General features: G+C 41.9%; 1 protein-coding gene across 1 annotated transcript in view; it reads left to right on the forward strand.

The window, feature by feature from the left end:
* Nucleotides 1-20011, forward strand: part of LAMB1 (laminin subunit beta 1) — a 92558-nt gene that overhangs the window by 32412 nt on the left and 40135 nt on the right. Inside the window, exons 13-23 of the mRNA XM_036760125.1 lie at nucleotides 2281-2416; nucleotides 3897-4055; nucleotides 4291-4418; nucleotides 4600-4723; nucleotides 6040-6244; nucleotides 6986-7129; nucleotides 8049-8280; nucleotides 11048-11211; nucleotides 13633-13857; nucleotides 15439-15653; nucleotides 19060-19156. Coding sequence (XP_036616020.1) covers nucleotides 2281-2416; nucleotides 3897-4055; nucleotides 4291-4418; nucleotides 4600-4723; nucleotides 6040-6244; nucleotides 6986-7129; nucleotides 8049-8280; nucleotides 11048-11211; nucleotides 13633-13857; nucleotides 15439-15653; nucleotides 19060-19156 — 1829 coding nt within the window. The remainder of the gene's footprint in view (nucleotides 1-2280; nucleotides 2417-3896; nucleotides 4056-4290; nucleotides 4419-4599; nucleotides 4724-6039; nucleotides 6245-6985; nucleotides 7130-8048; nucleotides 8281-11047; nucleotides 11212-13632; nucleotides 13858-15438; nucleotides 15654-19059; nucleotides 19157-20011) is intronic.

The raw sequence follows: 20011 nt of genomic DNA on the forward strand, positions 1-20011 counted from the left end.
TTTGACTCATCAGCCCTTCCAACTTCAGATCTACAATCCTGGGACCATACTAAGTGTTATCATTGCCAGAAAATGGCACCGTTGGGAAGGTTAAGCCCATTTGGGATAGGGAGGAGTAAATTCTGTGGTAGGACTGTTGAGCTTGAGGTGACAGTAGGAAATCCAAGTGAAGACACTGGAAATAAGAGAACTAGAGCTTACCTAAGAGATTGTGGCCAGAGATGCCAATCCAGGAGTCATCTACATAGAAATTTAGCCAAAGTCATGAGACTGAGCTTGAGTTCACTCACAAGTCTGTATTGATTGACTTGAAAGTATGCCCCCGTGGATGATCACTTAAGACTATTGATCCTTAGGAAACGAGTGACTACTAAGACGCGTTCAATCGATTTATCCAGGGACAATTCCTTGGTTCTGCCCTTGACCAGCCGTCATTGTCCACATAATCAAAGTCCTCAGGGCTCATGCCAGCGGTGAATCATTAGGGAAAAAACAACCTGAGAATTCTCTTCCATATTAGATAGTTAGGTGGCACAGTCAATAGTGTGCTTGACTTACAGTCAGGAGCCCCTGAGTTCAAATCCTGCCTCAGAAACTCACTAGCTGTGTCACCCTGGACAAGTCACTTAACCTCTTTAGCTTCAATTTCCTCGTCTACAAAATAATCAGAGGACCTACCTCTCAGAGTTGTTGTGAAAATAAAATTAGATAATATTTGTAAAGTGTTTGGCAGATTTTAAGGTACTACCTAAGTGCTGGCTAATTATTATCATTATTATTAATTATAATTATTATAATCATTTATTTCCCTTTTGTCTGTTGCTTATAGAGAATTTAGTTGTCTTTTTTTCCTCTTTAATCCTTCTTTTTCATTTGCTTCATCTGCGCACATCTGCTGGGAAGGGAAATAGGATTCTGTCTTGTACTGATGATGTAATGTCTAATGCCTGTACTGCTAGAAATGTCTTTTGTTGGGATGCTGTGCCAAAAGAGGCCTAGGTTCTAATTGGAACAAGCCTCCCTCTCCTGAGACTTAGTTAAGGGATGTTAAGAACTTGTCTCCCTTTAGGAAAACAACCACCTACATGGTGCATAGGAATATGAGCACAGCTGGAACGTGGCAATGCTATTTTGGATCCTTTTAAGGAACCACAGTTATAAGCCACCCCATGAGAAGGAACTTGTCCTGACTGCTTAGTCTAAAATGTATCTTAAGAAAGGATCTGGAGGTTTTGCTCCTACAGGTTGACCTGAATTTTTAGATGGCATTTCCAAGTTATATCTTTAATGGGGTTTTAAAAAGAGAAAGAGAGACGCTGGTCCCTGTGGCCAAAAGAATTGTTCGCAGTAATGACCAACTTCTTGAGCTGTACAGCAGACATGGCCCGTTACCAAAGACTGGAGTCAAAGCTTGGTGGAACCTGCCAGATCTTGCCCGCCGTTGGCATAGACTTCAAAAACTCGGGGTCTTCTCAGCTCCATGGCAAGACATCAATCAGAGTAGAATTTTGGGGTGGGGGGACGGTATAGAGGGGAGGAGGTAGAGGGAAGGATCCAATTTTACACGAAGGGGAGGAGGTAGAGGAAATGATTCAGTTTTACTTTGTTCCTGCGGTAATAAGGATAAACAAAGGGATATATAAATGAACAGGCAGGCGGAGGCAGAAACTGGTGGAGTGCCACTCATCCAGGAGCCCTACGAAACAAATCTCTAGAAAAAATGGAAAGTCAGTGCAAAGCTGGTATTTTCAAATGTGGCTTTTCCAATCTGTTTTATGATGGGCATCTAAGTGGTTTGGTGGATAGAGCTTAATTAGATTTACAGAAACCTGAGTTTGAATCCTTTCCTAGATACTCCGTATCCATAGGACCCTGAGAAAGCCACTTCACCTCTGCCTTCCTTAGTTTCCTTATCTTTAAAATGCGGGGCAGTAATCACACCTATTTCCCAGGGTAGAGGTGAAGATCAAATGAGAGAATGACTGTAAAAGTGCTTAGCACAGTGCCTGGCACACAGCAAGTGCTGTAGAAATAGGTTAACTCTTATAATCATTAACCTTCCTCTGCTTCTGTTTCATCATCTGTAAAGGGCAAATGATAGCACCTGCTTCATGGGGTTGTTGTGGGATAACCTACATCAAGTATTTCGCAAACCTAAAAGCACTGTATAAATGCTAGTTATCATTATTATTAATAATCAGAAATGTAGAACCTCTTTTAATGAGTACATTTCAGCATCTGGAAATCTGTAGGAGGTATAGTTTTCTCTTTCTCTTTCAGCTGCTCAGCAGAATCAGGCCAGTGCCTGTGCAGGCCCCACATGATTGGCCGACAGTGCAGTGAAGTGGAGTCTGGTTATTACTTCACGACCCTGGATCACTACATTTACGAGGCGGAGGAAGCCCACTTTGGCCCCGTAAGTAGGAAAGTGCTCGGCACGTGGGGGAGAAGTCCCTGGAGTCTCAGAGGGACCTCAGTGACCATCTAATATGACCCGACAGGAATAGATCCGTGATTTCTCTGGTACAGGAAACTTCCTGTATCAGTGCAAGTTGGCACCTTCTTCACCATTGCTTCTCTCAGTTGCCCAGCACACTGAGATGTTAAGAGAATTGCTCTTAATGCAGGAGGCACATTGGCCTCCTGGTAAAGCTGTAAGTGTCAGAGGTGAGACTCGAACCCAAGTCTTCTTAGATTTGGGACTGGCGCTATCCACTACCCTCTCTCTGCTTGTGTCGCAGAGCCGTTGGTAACATAGATTCTGGGGCAGTGGAGATGGCAGCAAAACAGGCATGTATAATTGTGCAAACCAGTAGTCACATTCATGTCCATGGGTTTCCCATAAGTCTTTTGAGCAGCTCATGTTGACCAGTGGCCAAATTCCTGGTCCTGGGCTTCATAATTTAAATTGTCACTGGATTGAATGGATGCACATAGCCCTGTTCCCACGCTGTCCTTGGAGAATTAAAGATACCAGTCATAAAGCAAGATATAGCCTGACTCAGCATCAGTCTGGTCCAGTTGGAAATCAGACAAATGTCCAGTGACTCATGAAGTAGCTTATAGGGCAGGAGTAGGGATGGGGACTGTGATTACATTTCAATAGCAAGCCCTTGGGTGAGGCTGCTCCCTCCACTGATACAGAAAAGCTCCCTTCTCTGAGACTCAGAGACGTAATAGAGTTGCCTAAAGCAGGAGTGTGAAATATAAGGCCAAACATGTGGCCCATGACACATTTAAGTGCAACCTGAACCAGATTAAAATGTAGTTCCTATCTAATTTTAAGGTATTGATATATTAATAAGAAAGAAAGATAGGTGGTTTTCTAAGTCAATATGTGGCCCAGGGAACTTTGTAGACAGTCTAATGGCCCCCATTTTAACTTGAATTTGATACGACTCACCTAGGGCAACTGAGAATAGGGTCACATAGCCAATAGATGTCAGAAGCAAGAGTAGCTTATAGTTTTCCCAAATAGTTATTAGAGGAGGCACATCAGCCTCCTAAGTCCCCCTGGCACCTGAGTTCTCCTTCTGTCCTTTATATTAACCTATTTATGTTATGGGAGATGTTCCCAAGCACCCCCAAAGTCCCCTAGAACCATTGTAACTACAGATTTAAGGACAATTTTTTTTTTAATTGCACGGGCTGTCCGAAGAATCTTAGTGCTGTTTAAGCTTATTAAAGTTTAAACAGTGCTAAGGCTTTTGGGACAGCCTGGATATGCAAAAGTTTTTCCCCAGCCAACAGGAATAAAAAACAGTACCTGACTGTGAAGGGAGGGTAGAGAGAAAACATGTTTTAGTGACCTTAAATTTCTCTGCCTTCCTTGAATGTTTTAACTGACACAGTTTCCAGTAGAAAACAGTTCTTTATTTTTTCCCCCAATTTTTCAGGGAGTCAGCATAGTGGAGAGACAGTATATTCAGGATCGCATACCCTCCTGGACTGGAGCTGGGTTTGTCCGAGTACCCGAGGGAGCCTATTTGGAATTTTTCATCGACAACATTCCGTATTCCATGGAGTACGACATCCTTATTCGCTATGAACCACAGGTAAAAGACGATTCTAAGACTGTGAGTATAGGGAGAGATAACGTTAGATCTGTGAATTGCCCTTCTTGGGGATCTTCTATTCATAGAATCACAATGTTCCATTGGAATAAATGAAACTTACTGACTTCCCCCGTAGGTGTCTAAACATGTTTATCTTTCTTGATTCAGCAAATGATTTGTTCAGAACATCCTATAAATAGCACCGGGCTAACGTGAGTGTTAAAAATTATTCTAGTTGCCAGATCACTGGGAAAAAGCTGTCATCACCGTACAGCGTCCTGGAAGGATTCTCACGAGTAGCCGATGTGGTAACACTATTCCCGATGATGACAACCAGGTCGTGTCGCTGTCCCCAGGATCCAGGTCAGTCTGACCCTGGTGCCATTTTTTTCCCATAGAATTGTAATATTCTGGTTATTTTCTCCCCCTAATTCCCTTGTGGTGGAGGCTGTTTGATTATTACTTTCATTAGTAGTTTGGAAGCCTACAGGTTGACTATTGTTTAAAATCCTTAGAAGCTAACATTTGTTTTATTCCTGGATAGATATGTAGTCCTTCCGCGTCCTGTGTGCTTTGAGAAGGGTGTGAACTACACAGTGCGGTTGGAGTTACCTCAGTACACCTCCTCTGATAGTGGCGTAGAGAGCCCATACACCCTCATTGATTCAGTAAGTGAAAGGTGGTGATGGTTGTCATTTAGTTGTGCTTCTGCAAAGATATTGGAGTGGTTTTGCCATTTCCTTCTCCAGATCATTTTACAGATGAGGAAACTGAGGCCAACAAGGTTAAATGACTTTCCCAGGGTCACAGAGCCAGAGAGTATCTAAGGCCAGCTTTGAACTCATGTCCTCCTGACTTCAGGGCCAGCTCTATCCCCTGCGCCACCAACCTGCCCTAACTGAAAGATAAAAGGCTAAACCTGTGTTGTTTACTTCAGTTACAGTAGAGTCATGCAATCTAGAACATTCTGCACAATCGTAGCTACTTTATTCTTCCCTTTGCTTGCTTCAGAGATCCATTTGATTATTCATTCTAAAAAATCTTTCTGTCTTAGAAAGAAGTGGAATGCTTACTCCCTTTTTGGCCCCTCTCACCAGCCTTTGTAACTTTCTGGACCAGAATACCTCTCACTCACTCCTGGGCCACCCCTTCCTTAATTGTGTGGCTTCCCCTATTAGAATGGAAGCTCCTTGAGGACAGAGGGGGACTATATTTGTATTACTAGAACTTCCTTTTGAATGGGTATTCCCAGTTCTTAGCACAGTATGTGGCGTATCATAAATGCTTAATAAACAATAAAAATAGGTAACATATAGCACTTACTGTGTGCCTGGCCCTGTATTAAGTACTTTACAATTATTATCTCATTTAATTTTCACAACCCTGGGAGGTAGGTGCTTTTATTGTCATTTTACAAATGAGAAAATTGAGGCAGAGGTTCAGTGACTTGCCCAGGGTCACACAGCTAGTAAGTGTCTGAGGTTGGATTTGGCCCAGCACTCTATCTACTGTACCAACTAGCTTCCGGTCATTCTGATGCCTTAAGCATATTATAGTTAATTTCTCTGCAAAGATGGGGCCTGCAAGGAAGATAGTTCATAAATATCTGTGATATAGGGTCAGCTAAGATTTCTGTAATATGACTGCATATAAAACTTTGTTTCCAGTGGTCTATTGCAATTATGTAATATTGCATATTACAGTCATTGATGTTAGACTCAGACTGTAATATTCTAGAGGGCAGGAGTAAGTATCTCATTGAATTTAATGTCTCTCCTAGTGTCTAGCACAGTAGTTTGCACAGAGTAAGAGTGTCATAAATGTTGTATTGCATTGGTAAAAGATATTTAAAATGAAACAGGGTGCTTTTGTCATTGGATGAAACAAGATTTCTGTTTTTCTCCACTGGAAAAGCAAATTCTTAGAAACCAGGAGTAGTATCATGAGATAAAAAAGCCCCTCAAGCATTATTTTCCCCCCACAGCTGGTTCTCATGCCGTACTGTAAATCCCTGGATATTTTCACCGTTGGAGGCTCAGGAGATGGTGTGGTCACCAACAGTGCTTGGGAGACCTTTCAAAGATACCGGTGTTTGGAGAATAGCAGAAGTGTTGTGAAAACCCCCATGACGGACGTATGCAGGAACATCATCTTTAGCATTTCTGCCCTGCTACACCAAACGGGACTGGGTAGGTGCAAGTTGTTTCATTTGCTGAGCTAGCAGACACATTACTGTTAGCTGCTGACCATGCTGCTGGTGAAAAGTATTCTCAGCACAGTGAGGTCCCTCCCAGGGAAACCCCGGCCCTCAGCCTCGCAGGCTTAATGCTGCATCCATCACTTCTGCCAGCACAAGTTGCATGTCAAATGCAAAGGTGGTGGATTCTCGGAATGCCAGGGTGTTTTTCTAGATATATTTTTTTCTTTCTCTTGGTTCTTCATGTCTTTCGGTGGTTTAATACCATTGAGGGACTTCTCAGAAGTGAGTTTTAATGGTGAATTCTCAAAGATTTAACGTAGAAGTATTGGGAATTGAGAGAAAAATCCATTTTTCTTTTTTTAATACAGGGTCAGAGTTAAACTCAGCAAGTCATAAGGCCTTAGCCCTGGTGATCTATGGGCTAACCAATAATGTGTAAGCTTTATGCAGGATAAAGAAGAAGCAACCAGGGACCTGGGAATTCTGACCTTATGGGGACTTTCCCAGAATGCCTTGTATCAGTCATTCAGCCGTGTTTCTCCATCCTCCTCCTCAGGGAAGAGGTGATGTCATCAAATGCAGCATTCTAACGACAGCGAAAAGACAGGAAAATCAGGGCAGCCCGATGAAGGAGAATGGAGTAGAAAGAAGGAATTTGCAACACAGTATGCTGATTTCTTTAGTAGTGATTCATTTGTCTTATAGATTCTTCCCTCTCTCTACTTTTCAGCTTGTGAGTGTGATCCTCAGGGATCCTTAAGTTCTGTCTGTGACCCTAACGGAGGCCAGTGCCAGTGCCGCCCAAACGTTGTTGGAAGAACGTGCGACAGATGTGCCCCAGGCACCTTTGGATTCGGCCCCAATGGATGCAAACGTAAGTTACCCAGGAAAGATTTAAATTTCTTTTCTTTTTTTAATTTAGTAAGACTGACTAATGCCAGATATTGTTATCATTATTTTTCCAAAAGGTCACTTTTCACTCCCCAAGCATGCTATTTGTTCCCATTTCCATTCAGATCGATATGCAGTTAACGTACCCCAGCTTTTGGTAGAATCATAAAATAATTGGGAAGGACCCCAGAGTCTAACCCCTGCCCAGATCATGAATCTTCTCTATAGGACACTTACAATCGATCATTTCAGTATCCATTTAATACCCTCCAGAGCCAGGTAACTTCCTAGCCCCTTAGACGGCTTATTCCATTTTTGGACAGCTCTGATTGTTAGGAACTTTGTTCCTTATGTAAAGCACAAATCTGCCTAACCATAATTTATAGTCATGGAGCTTAGTTTTACATCCACTTTTAGTAGAACAAACCTAGTGAGTGCTGTATGATGACCTTTAAAATATTTGAAACTTGCTCCTATATTCAGCACCCCCCTCAGTAAAATTACTCCCAATTACTTTGAGGCAGCTAGGTGACACAGTGGGTCGAGTGCTGGGCCTGCAGTCTGGAAGAGCTGAGTTCAAATCTGGCCTCAGACACTTGACGCACCAGCTGTGTGATCTTGGTAACCCCAATTGCCTTGCCTTCCCCCCTCCAAAAGAAAAAAAATTATGAAATGGGAGTGATAATAGCACCTACCTCAGAGAGTTGTTGTGCAGATCAAATGAGGTGATATTTGTAGAAGCATTTAGCATAGTGTCTGGCACACAGTAGGTGCTTAATAAGGCCTTATTCTCTTCCCTTCTTTTAATGCATCCTAGTGCGGCACGTTAAAGACGATGGTGAGTGGTAGTTTTTCTACCTGCTTACTTCTTTCTGGATATTTTTGCTTCTTTGTTTTCTCAGCGTGCGACTGCCACATGCAAGGTTCCATCAACGCCTTCTGTGACCCAGTTACTGGCCAGTGTCACTGCTTCCAAGGGGTCTATGCCCGGCAGTGTGACCGATGCCTCCCTGGCTACTGGGGCTTCCCGAGCTGCCAGCCTTGTCAGTGTAACGGGCACGCAGATGATTGCGATCCCGTTTCCGGAGAATGTTTCGGCTGTCAGGACTACACTTCGGGTCATAACTGTGAAAGGTATGTGAGAGCTGCCCGTTGAACCAGCTTGTGTGGAGTGATTAAACGTCACTGACTTGGTGATTAAATCCAACTTTCTGCAAACAGTGCCTCCCTGCAGATCGCAGATTTCATTTTCTGTTTTCTATGTTTTATTGATTTCTGTTCTTTGTATTCTCTAACAAACCCTGGGAGAAATAATCCATTTAGAAAAAAAAATATTTCCAAGATTCTGGGCCTGGGAAGAAATCATATTAGTGATAGCTATAGCCAGCAGCTGAAGCTAGCTTGAAGGATTCCAAAATTATTTACGAACATCTCATTTTATCTTTACAACAGCCCTAGGAGGTAGGTGCTTTTATTATCCCCGTTTACAGAAGAGGAAACTGAGAGGGGCAGAGGTTAAGTGACTGGAGCAGAATTTGAACTCAGTTCTTGGTGGAGTCCTCTGTGCCTAGCAGAAGCACAACCTAGAGCTAAGGATCACCACCTGCCCCTACCCTTGGTGGCTGGTAAACTAGGTAAAAGATGACTCAGTATGCCTCATTGTCACTGTGGAGTGTGAGGAGGAGAGCCTAATGTACATGCCTTTTGGTCTGTGCCATCAGCTTTATATAGAAAGGGCATCCCAGATATTTGGCAGGGCTATTTGCTGGTGAAGATTTTAGTAGAAAGAAGTAAGAGAGACTATTTTTATAGGGAACCTAAGACTCAAATAAACTAGTATAACAAAGTGTACTATGGTGGTGTGGATTAGAGAGTTGGCCTCAGAGTCAGGAGGACCTGGGCTTCAAGACCCGCCACTGACCTGCTAGCTGTGTGACCCTGGAACAGACAGCATTTAAGCTCTCAGTGTCCCAGGCACCTCTGTGAGACTAAGTTGCTAAGATGTCTTCGTGGCAACAGTTTCTTCCCTGTGGATTCCTGTGTAGCGGTGCAGTCATTCCAATTTTTAAAAGTGAGTAATGCAAGGAAATGGATCTTACTGTATCTTTCTTAAAATCATAATGTCAGAGTTGGCATGTGACTTTGACCCTGAATTCTTTTACTCTGGGGCTTTTTGTTCAGCTATAAAAGCATTGTTTTGTCTTGTGGTGCATCATCACGTTGTGATGCTGCTTCCTTGGACATAGCAGTGAAGGTTGGGCTCATGAGACCCACATCCTGGTTTTCTCATTTATTGGCTATCTGATCTTAGACAAGTCACATAAATCACCTTAGCCTCAATTTTTTTTATCTCTAAAATGGGAACACCAATCCTTCATATACATTATAGGGCTTTTGTTAGGATCAAATGAAATTATTTATGTTAAAATGCTTTTTGGGAAAATTGGAATTAGGGGAGCTCTGTATCTGCAATTTCGTTGGTATAAAGAACTCCTGGGAAAGAAAATACCAGTTCAAGTCAGCAGCTGCTTACCTGGGGTAGTAAAAGGTTAAATAATTCACCCGGAGTCACGTAGTCAGTATGTGTCAGAGACAGGACTTGAACCTGTGTCTTCTTCCTGACCCTGAGGCCAACTCTCTGTCCGCTGAATCATGTTACTTCTCTTCTGGTGGCCCTAGAACATTAGACTTGGAGTCAGGAAGACGCAGAGTTCGAATCAAGTCTCAGATACTAGCAGCGTGATCCTGGGCAAGTCCCGTTTCCTCATATGAAACGCAGTGATGATAATAATAGCCCGTACCTCCCAGGGTTGTTGTGAAGGTAAAATGAGATATTGTAAAGTGCTTTGCAAACCTTGATGTATATGCTAGCTATTATCAACCTCATCATTATTTTATTATTCCCTCAAAATTGTGTACAAAGGCACACGTACACCTATAGCTAATTATTTCTCCACGTCCATAGAGGGTCAGATGAGGAAAACTGCTGTTTTTGATAATTTCCTACATGTGTTGCTTTCATTGTTCCTGTTTGATTGAGAAATGATGAAGAGCAGAGCGTGAGGGTGCAGATGGGAAAGGAGAGCCGTGGGATACACAGAAAGGGAAAACAGCAGTGACTTTTCCAATCCTACTTCAGAGCCAGTCACATTGTGAGCAGCATATGAAAGGATATCCTGTGCGAATATTTGTGATATTGCTATTCATGCTTGCCATTTTGTGTCTAAATAATGAAGGTTTTTATTTTGCCTCGGGGAGAATGGGAGTGGGTGTGAGAGGGGAGAAGACCTTAGCCTAGGCCTGGATAAAATATAATTTTAATAAATGTTTGGAATTCTGAGATCTCGGAGCCAATTTCTCATTATTTTTTTTCCTCATCCCCAAAGTTAATCAGAGTTCAAATCCTGTAAACTTGACAGGGAGGCTCTGATCTCAGATTTCCCTGTGGGGATGCAGGGAATCCACCTTCTGTTCCTGCCAGACTCTATTTGAATGGATTCCACTTAGGAAATGTTAGGAAACCCTCTTTAAAATAGTTTTGAAGAATATAAAATTACAGTATCTGTGCAGATTTTCCTACCGTATAACCCTGAGTGCCAAGGAAAACACCTTCACAATAGTACAATTCATGATCTTTTGGAACAACACTTAATTTTATAGAATGTTTTTATTCTTTGAACCAGCCTCCTGTCTCCTTCTTTTTGTTGGATAGTTTGGGTAGAATATGCCTCTCTTTCAGAAAAAAATTACAAAGTGAAAACTGTACTGAGTTTAGGCTAGTCTTTAATTAGTTGTGTTAACTATGAGAGTATTGGATTAGATGACTTTAAAAGCCACTTCTTCCTCTCAGTTTCTGTAATTCTATGTTGATTTTTCTAACTGGTTGATGTTACTGGTTTAGGTGCTTGCCTGGCTATTATGGAGACCCTATCATTGGTTCAGGAGATCACTGTCGGCCCTGCCCGTGCCCAGATGGTCCGGAAAGTGGACGACAGTTTGCCAATACCTGTTATCAAGATCCTATCACTTTACAGCTTGTGTGTGTCTGCAATCCTGGATACCTAGGTAAATGGTGGAAGTTTATTTTAGTAGTCCAGAGAAGGCTAAGAATGAACAAAATGTTTGAGTGCTGAATTATCTATAAAAATACCCTCCCCCCAAAAAAGGCATTTTCATGGAGGACCAGAGAGTTTCATTTTCATGGTCGTTAATTAAAAGTTAAGGGCATCTGAAGTTCTAACAGTATTTTATCATTTTTACATGTGAAAATACATCCAGTTCTTGATTGTACATAGTAATAATGAAAAACAGGAGTGGCATGGAGATTATGCATAGTCCCCAAATCCATCAAATATTTTGCTGTGGTTACTAAACAGAAAAAGATGGATTTTAGTTTCACTTCCTTTTCTTACCTCTATCCAGCATCTGATAAAGGTAAGAAGCAATGAAATGGTCACAGGTATACAACAGGAGGCAAGAAGAGGAAAAGCAAGAGACTAGGACCATCCACAGTCATATTCAGCCACAGTGGGTCATATATATTGAATTTTCTCATTGTTTGGGGACTTTTGTTTTATGTGTCTTGATGGAAAGAGCGCAACTTCTGGAGGGAGAGGACTTGGATTCAAATTTCACTTGGTATACTGACAGCCTGTGCAACCTTGGGCACATCATTTAACATTTCTGGGCCTTGATTTCATCTCTAAAATAAGAGAATTGGGATATGTGGTATCAGAGGTCCTTTCCAGATCTATATTTACAATCTTTTGATCTCTACACAATTCCTCTACCTTACTTAGAATAAGACCTATGCTTAGCTCACTCAGTGTGAAAGTGAATCCTCCTCTCCCCCTTCTTCCCCATTTTTTAATTTTTACGGCTATTTTCACCCAGCCCTTTTGTGCTCACGCAGCTCTTGGCAAATATTTACACTTGTAGCTCGATACCTGTGGGGAAACACTCAGCATCAATGTCACTTTTCCTTGTTAACAATCCTGAAGTTTTTAAGCAGAAATAAGTTTTCCCGGTTACTTGGCAAATCCTTGGATTAGAACGTTGTAACACCTGATCCTACATGCTCTGACCTTTACCTAGCCCTCTATTGCATATCTGTTGAAATAAATGCAACATTCCAGTGTAGACAATACTATCCATAGCAATAGAATGGTAAAGTTAGGCCGTATTTTTTTCCCTTCACAATAAGAATATGATTAGATTCAATTTAGAGGTCTTTTCCCCTCAAAGTGTGATCAACCCAGGTGTATTGAACATATGATCAGATTAAAAATATTAATTGAATAAATGATTCAGTTCAGCACTTATTTGTTATGAAGATATAAAAACAAGGATGACACCAATCCTGCCCTCAAAGACTTTCCAAGTTACAGGGCCCTTTCTATATCCAACTTCAATCCTCACCACAGCCCTATTATAGGCAACAAAGTATTAGAACTCAAAATTTTAAAAATGAGTGTTAAAAGTTGTTTTACGTGTAATTGGGGAAAAAATAAACTATTATTAGAAAAATAAAAAGTATTAGGCAGTTAAATGGTACAGCAAATAGAGTGTTGGGCCTGGAATTGGAAAGATTTAAGTTCAGATGCAGCCTTAGGCACCTAGGAGCTGTGTAAGCCTGGGCAAGTCACTTAAGTTCTCTCTGCCACAGTTTCCCTGTATGTAAAACAGGGATAATAGTCACCCAGAGTGGTTGTGGTAAGGATGAAATAAGATAATATTTATAAAGTGCAAACCTTAAAGGCACTATATAAATGCTAGGTGTTGTTATCTCCGTCCTGCAGATGAGCAAACTGGCCCTGAGAAATGACCCAAGGGAACAGATCTTAACCTAGTTCTTCTGACTCTAAATTTTTCCATTATACCACATTCCTGCCTTTTCTTTCCTCCGGCAACTCACTGTGGCATGAGGAATAACTGAATTCTCAAAGGCGATAGGAGTAGAATGTAAAATATGGCAGCTCTGAGTACAGTTCCATATGTCTGTGGGTCCAAGGACCAGCTTTGCCATCTACTCAGGTGGGTCATAAAATGACAAAGTTTTCAGCCATAACAGCTGTCACAAATCGTCTAATTTGCAGAAAGGTTGACCAAAATCAGTATATAATAGGATCATAGATTTAGAGCTGGAAGAGACCTTGTAAATCAAGGGGTCCACACCCCCTTCCCTCATGAGACAGATCGAAGCCCCAAGCTGCTAATTGACTTGCCCAAGGTAACATAGATACTAAGTGGCAGGAGCTAGGATTCAAACTCAGGCCCTCTGATTTCCAATCCACTGCTCTTATACTAAATGCACTTGGCCTCCTGCCTCAGTGGAAGGGAATGTCCACAGTGACAAAACTGAAGCTCCTCGAAGTGTGGGAGGAAGTAAGCCTCTCAACCTTTGTTCATATTTCGTCATCACACAGTCCTGACCCCTGAACATTTTAGGGAACCAGCTGAAATGCCCTTGATTGTTTTCACCAACAGGAGCCAGATGTGACGAATGTGCCTCGGGCTACTTCGGGAACCCCGGAGATGTTGGCGGGGTGTGCCAGCAGTGCCAGTGCCATAACAACATCGATACAACTGACCCTGAAGCCTGTGACAAAGGGACTGGAAGGTGCCTCAAGTGTCTGTATCACACCGAGGGTGAAAATTGCCAGCTTTGCAAATTTGGGTATTACGGAGATGCACTTCGGCAGGATTGTAGAAGTAAGAGACCAGAGGACTGTGTTAATCTCTGCTTTTATTAAAACAGTCACCCATAGGGCCTTAAGGATCGGGGGCTGTCTAGTACTGATTCCATTCAAGGAATGTTTGTACTCGTGTGAATTAATATCGCGAGTAGCATCTCTTTTAAAAGTGAAGAATCGTGGGGTTCACATTTTGCTGTTTTTTCACCCTTATTTTCTGGCTTACCTCAGAGACTCCAAAATCAATCAGCCCATTGGCTTAAAGGAAGGCATCACCTATCTAGCTATTTAATATGGTGATAAAGTATTCTTACAGGGCTTTAATTTTGTGTTATAGCTACTAATAGAGGTTTTTGGACTACAAAAGTATGAATACTCATGAGCTGGCCATGAGACGAGCATGAGAGATAATTGATGGATAACTTGAGGGTCCTATTTGATGATATGAGCAGAAGGCTTGGAGGCCATCCATCCTATTGGGTGGATACTCTTACTTGCTTTATGCAAAATGGGCATCGCTATGAATTAGTGAACGAAAAAGCATTTATTAAGTGCTTACTATATATGAGTAAGTGTCAAACTTATAGGAAGACAACAGATAAAGTTTGCACAGGATGGGCAAGAAAGGATAGGTTGCAAATTCTTGAAGGAAATAGTCATGTTAATGGCTAATAATAATAATCCCAGATCACTTTGAGTGCTGAAGAGGCAGAACCATTGTTAATGGTCAGTCAGTAAACATACATTATGTGCCCGGCACTGTGGTAGGTACTGGATTGGTTAGGAGTTGGGCAAATTAAAGAACCAAGTGGAAGAACTTGAAGTTTTCTGACATCCATGAAGAGGGTCAGGCTCTGTGCCTGTTTCATCTCTCATAATTCATTGTTTTCCTCTTATCAAGAGATTATCCATGGTCACTTCCTGTTGCTGTTAAACTCCAGCCCCCAGGCCCTAGCTTTTAGACAAACATCTCTGGTATGTTAAGGAACAGCGGGACTGGATTCCTTGAAGATGTGGAGCAAAGCACACTTAAAAATAAAGTAACTTGAGAGGTTTCTATCTACCTCAACAAACATTCTGATTTCTGTTCTTCCGTTTGCTGCCTCCATCCAGGAATTCACAATTAGTACACGTTTCAAAAGCCCTTAGATTTTTTTGATTTGTATCCCCCATTCTTTGTCTCTTCTACCACAATGCCTAACTTAAATGTCTATGGACTCGCTAGTGATGGTGCAAAACCATTTTATCAAAACTGCCTGCTTTTTTATGCAAAAAGTACCTCGAAGTGAATTAGTGAATGAAAAAGCATTTATTAGTTGTTTACTGCATGCCAGGCACTATGATAGGCATAAATCTATCATGACAACACCTTCACCCTGTTGAGTGGCATGAGGACATCAGAGAGACTCTAATGTTAGGTACAATCTCTCTAATACCCTAGTCCTTGTCTTAATTCTGTGTACATTTTATTTGTTCCCTTTACTTCCCTCCCATCTCTTGAAGATTTTGTTACAAGAAGTTGGGGGGAGCAGGACAGGAATCAGACTACTGAAGCTCAGTACGCTTCCCCATTGTATTTCTTCCTCTTCTTATCTTGCAGAGTGTGTTTGTAATTATCTGGGTACGGTACAGGAGCACTGTGATGGCTCTGACTGTCAGTGTGACAAGATAACCGGGCAGTGCCTCTGCCTTCCTAATGTGATTGGGCAGAACTGTGATCACTGTGCACCAAACACCTGGAACCTGGCCAGCGGTACAGGGTGTGAGCCCTGCAGCTGTGATGCTGCCCATTCTTTTGGCCCATCCTGCAATGAGGTAAGGGAGTAGAGGGGGTTGACCATTGCAACTCAAGGGAAAGTGCCTGTTTGAACCATCCCTGGTGTCTAAACCATGATACCATGGTGGCCGATGTGTATTGAAGAGCTCCGATGGAAGCTGCTCCTCATTTTGAATGAAACTGAGTTGCTTTTTGATCCTGGGCAGGTGAATCACATTTCCAGCTCAGCTGGAAAGGGGGGACCAAACATCTGTATCCATTGTTACACCAAGTGGTGTCATGTTTCCTGGAGACACACTGCAAATAAACTCTCCAAGTCAAATACAGTCAAAGGTGACCTTAAGTTCCAGCTTTGATTTATGAGGATAAAAGCATGGCAGAGACAAGATATAAACCCCAGCACACCATGCCGGGGAAAGGCTGGCTTGACCATTGAGATCCCATTTGGATTCCTCAACACTTGCAGAAAAATAACCTTTTTTTCTAGCTAACATGAGCCGAGCCCTTCTCAGGAGAAGAAAAGCATTCATGCTTTTGTTCTTCATCAATAAATTAGCAAGTATTTATTAAGCCACTAGTATGCATCTAATGGACAAGGTAATGGCAAACCACTCCAATATCTTTGAGAAGAAAACCCCAAATGGGGTCATGAAGATTGGGATGCAACTAAAACAACTGAATAACCAAAAAATGCATCTAATACTGTGTTGGGCATTGGAGATATAAAGGCAAAAAAAAAAAAGAAAAAAAATTTCTACACTCAGCTTAGATTCTATCTTAGAAGATAATATGTACATATATGAACATGTTAGAATAAGTATAATAAGTATAACAATGATGTAAATAGTATAAATATATATAAAATATGTAGGGTAAATAAAATGAAAAGTATAAATAAAAAACAAGCAGAACACTAGTAGGTGCAGAGATCAGAAAATGCTTCATGTAGAAGAAGGTGGTGCTTGAGTGTATCTTAAAGGAAATGAGGGCTTGTGTGAGACAGAGATGAGGAGGAGAGTGCATTTGATGCATGGAAGGGCACCTGAGAAAATCCAGAGATTGAAAATAGAGTGCTGCCTTGGAGGAACAGAGAAGATGGCAGTTTGACCAGACTATAGGGTGTAGGAACAAGAGTAATGCATAAGGGACTTTAAAAGATAAGTTGTGGTCAGAGGCATTTACATGGTATCCTAGCATCAATAAGGAGCCACTAGAGTGGGGAAAGAGAAGTGTTATGGACACTTTTGTTGTTTCTGTTCAGTCATTTTTCAGTTGGTCTGACTCTCCATGAGCTCATTTGGGGGTTTTTTTGGCAAAACTCCTGGAGTGATTTGCCATTCTCTGGCTCATTTTACAGATGAGGAAACTGAGGCAAACAGGGTTAAGTGACTTGCCAGGCTTCCGCAGCTAGTAAGTGTTTGAGGCTAGATTTGAATTCATGTCTGCATTTAAAGAAAAATGTTTTGGCAGCTGTATGGAGCAATGGGTAGAAGTTGTGCAGAGGCAAATCTAGAAAACAAAACACAAACACTTCTTAACAGTTTAGCCATCCAAAAGTGGAACAGGCCACCCGTAGAGGGGGTGGGTTCCTTCCTCCTTGGAAGTCTTCAAGCAGAGACTAGATGACCATTTATTGGGGAGGTCATAGTGGTCTTGTGTGGCGGGGTTGGACCACATAACTACTGAGGTACCTTCAAATTCTTTGATTCTGTGTTGTAAAGTGAGTGTCAACGCAATAGTCTAGGCAAGTGGTGATGAGGACCTCTGTGAGGTGGTGGCTGTGTGAGTAGAAAGAAGAGCTTGAATGTAAGTGATGTGGGAGTAGAAATGGCGAGATTTGGTGACCGGTGGGATATTATGGGGTGAGGAAGAGTGAAGAGTCAGGGATAACACCAGAATTACAGCCCTAGGAGACTGGAAAAAATGGTGGTGCCTTTGATAGAAAAAAGAAAGTTTGCTGAGTGGCTGGGTTTGGGGAAAGATAATAAATTCTCTTTTGGCTGCAGTAAGTTTAAGATGTCTTTGAGATTTCCAGCTTGAGCTGTCCAGCAGAGTAGGTATGTGGGATTGAAGCTCTGGAGAGAGATTGGGCTAGGGCCATTTATTAATCAGTAAATTTATAAGATTTATTAAGCTCCTGTTATGTATCTGTGAGTCATCTGCATAGAGATAATTAAGCCCAGGGGAGTTGATAAGGTCACCCAGAGAATATGTAGAAACACCAAGGAAGAAGGTCCAGGACTGAGCCTTGGGGTACACCCACAGTTAGCATAACATGGTTGAATCGGCAAAGGAGACTGAGGAGCAGATAGGTAAGAGGAAAGCCAAGAGAGAGGTAGCAAGAAGGAAAAAAATCCAAGGGAGGGTAGCGTGTCAAATGCTGGGGAAAAGTCAAGAAGGATGAGGATTGAGAATAAGCTGCCAGATTTAGCCTTTAAGAGATCATTGATGATTTTAAAGAGAGCAGTTTCAGTTGAGTGAAGAGGTCAGAGGACACTGCAATATGTTGAGTAAATCAGAGGAAAGGAGGTGGAGGCAATCCATGTGAACAGGTTTCCTTAGGACTTTGGCTAAGAATGATAGAGTTAGGTATAGGACAATAACTTGAGGAGGATGGACTTGGGTGAGTTTAAAGGTAGGAGGGAAGAGACCAGGAGATAAAGAGAGATTCAAGATTAGAGAGAGGAAATGATTAAGGAGAATCAGGGAGGAAAGGTATTGGCCTTGGCTGGAAGGCTTACCTCATCTGAGACTGAAGGAAAGGAGGAAAGAATAGAGGAAGAGGAAATCTCTGGAGGTTTTGAGATGAGGAGAAATGGAGTTTGCAGTGAAGGGCTTCAGTTTTCATAGTAAAGTCAGAGGAAACGTACTCAGGTGAGAAGGTTGGGGCAGGGGAAAATTTGAGGTGAAAGTTTGAGAGAGAATTTGGAATAGCTTCTGTTGGGAATGAGATGGGGCATCAGGAATAAAAGGATTATTTTGCCATAGTGAGGGATGGGGCAGCTAGGTGGCACAGTGGTTAGAGCACCAGGCCTGGAGTCAGGAAGACTCATCTTCCTGAGTTCATATCTGGCCTCAGACACTTAGTAGCTGTGTGACCCTAGGCAAGTCACTTAGCCCCATTTGCCTCAGTTTCCTCCTCTATAAAAAAAAAGAACTGGAGAAGGAAATGGCAAACCACTCCAGTATAACCGCCAAGAAAACCCCAAATGGGGTCACGAAGAGTAGGACATGACTGAAACAACCGAAGAACAAAAAGTGAAGGACATGTTGAAGTTAGATAACAGATCCAGAGTGGATCCAGTTAGCACAATTTTTTTTTTTGTGGACAGGTTAGTCCCCCTTCTCTTCTCACATACCTAATTCACAAAACTCAAAACCTAAAACGTCTTTTTATGATAAAGTCTAAATAAATCTTGTATCTTTTCTTTTTGTGATTAACAGTTCACCGGGCAGTGTCAGTGCATGCCCGGGTTTGGAGGTCGAACTTGTAATGAGTGCCAAGAGCTTTTCTGGGGAGATCCAAATGTGGAGTGCCAGGGTGAGTCCTCTTGCCTTTTCTCTGTGTTCATCGTGTTAACTGCCTAGTATTTGCAGCGTTTTGTTTTCGATGTTTATTGGTCTGATAAGGACACATAAAGTTGATATAAGATACCATATCTTATAAGCTATCATATTATGTCTTATCATCAAGACGTACAAGAAGGCATTCTCACCCGTAAAATGGGGATGATAATAGCACCTCCTCCCACGGTTATTGTGAAGATCAAATGAGATGAGAATTGTAAAGCACTTGGCCCAGTGCCTGGCACGTGGTAGGTGCTGTATAAATGTTAGCTATTGTTGTTATTAATTCAGATTTCAACCCTTTCTCGTATTAAGCACATCTTGCATCATTTCTTGTTTCACTTCGCTATCGGTATTTTGACTTTTTCTAATTATGCATGTTACATCACTCCATCAACCCATGAAAGCAGGGATTGTCCCTTAATTTTTTGCGTCCCCCACAGTGCTAGATATTTAGTAGTCACTCAGTGAGCGTAAACATTTGTTGAATGGATTAGTTTATGAACTACTAATCTCGGGCATTCAGTGCTTGAGTTGGAAAGAGGGTGAAGATTGATGAAATGACTTAAATAGCATCCTGTATTTATTGTTTGAAGGCCAGAATCCCTTGGCTTCGAGTGTGCTGAAGAATAATATTATCTCTCTCTGCTATTCTTTACGGCCTCCTCGACGCCTTCCTTGTCACTCCATTAGAGACCTGGCTTGGTATTGGTTTAGGGCTGCTATTGAGGGCAGAAAAGGATGTTGGTTAAGCTAGGGGAGGACCACATTCCAACCAAGTTTCTGTTTGTTTTTTACCCCTCGGGAACTTGTGCTTCTCATCCATGGA

Source organism: Trichosurus vulpecula, chromosome 5 (genome assembly GCF_011100635.1).
Source record: "Trichosurus vulpecula isolate mTriVul1 chromosome 5, mTriVul1.pri, whole genome shotgun sequence".
Taxonomy (NCBI): Eukaryota; Metazoa; Chordata; class Mammalia; order Diprotodontia; family Phalangeridae; genus Trichosurus; species Trichosurus vulpecula.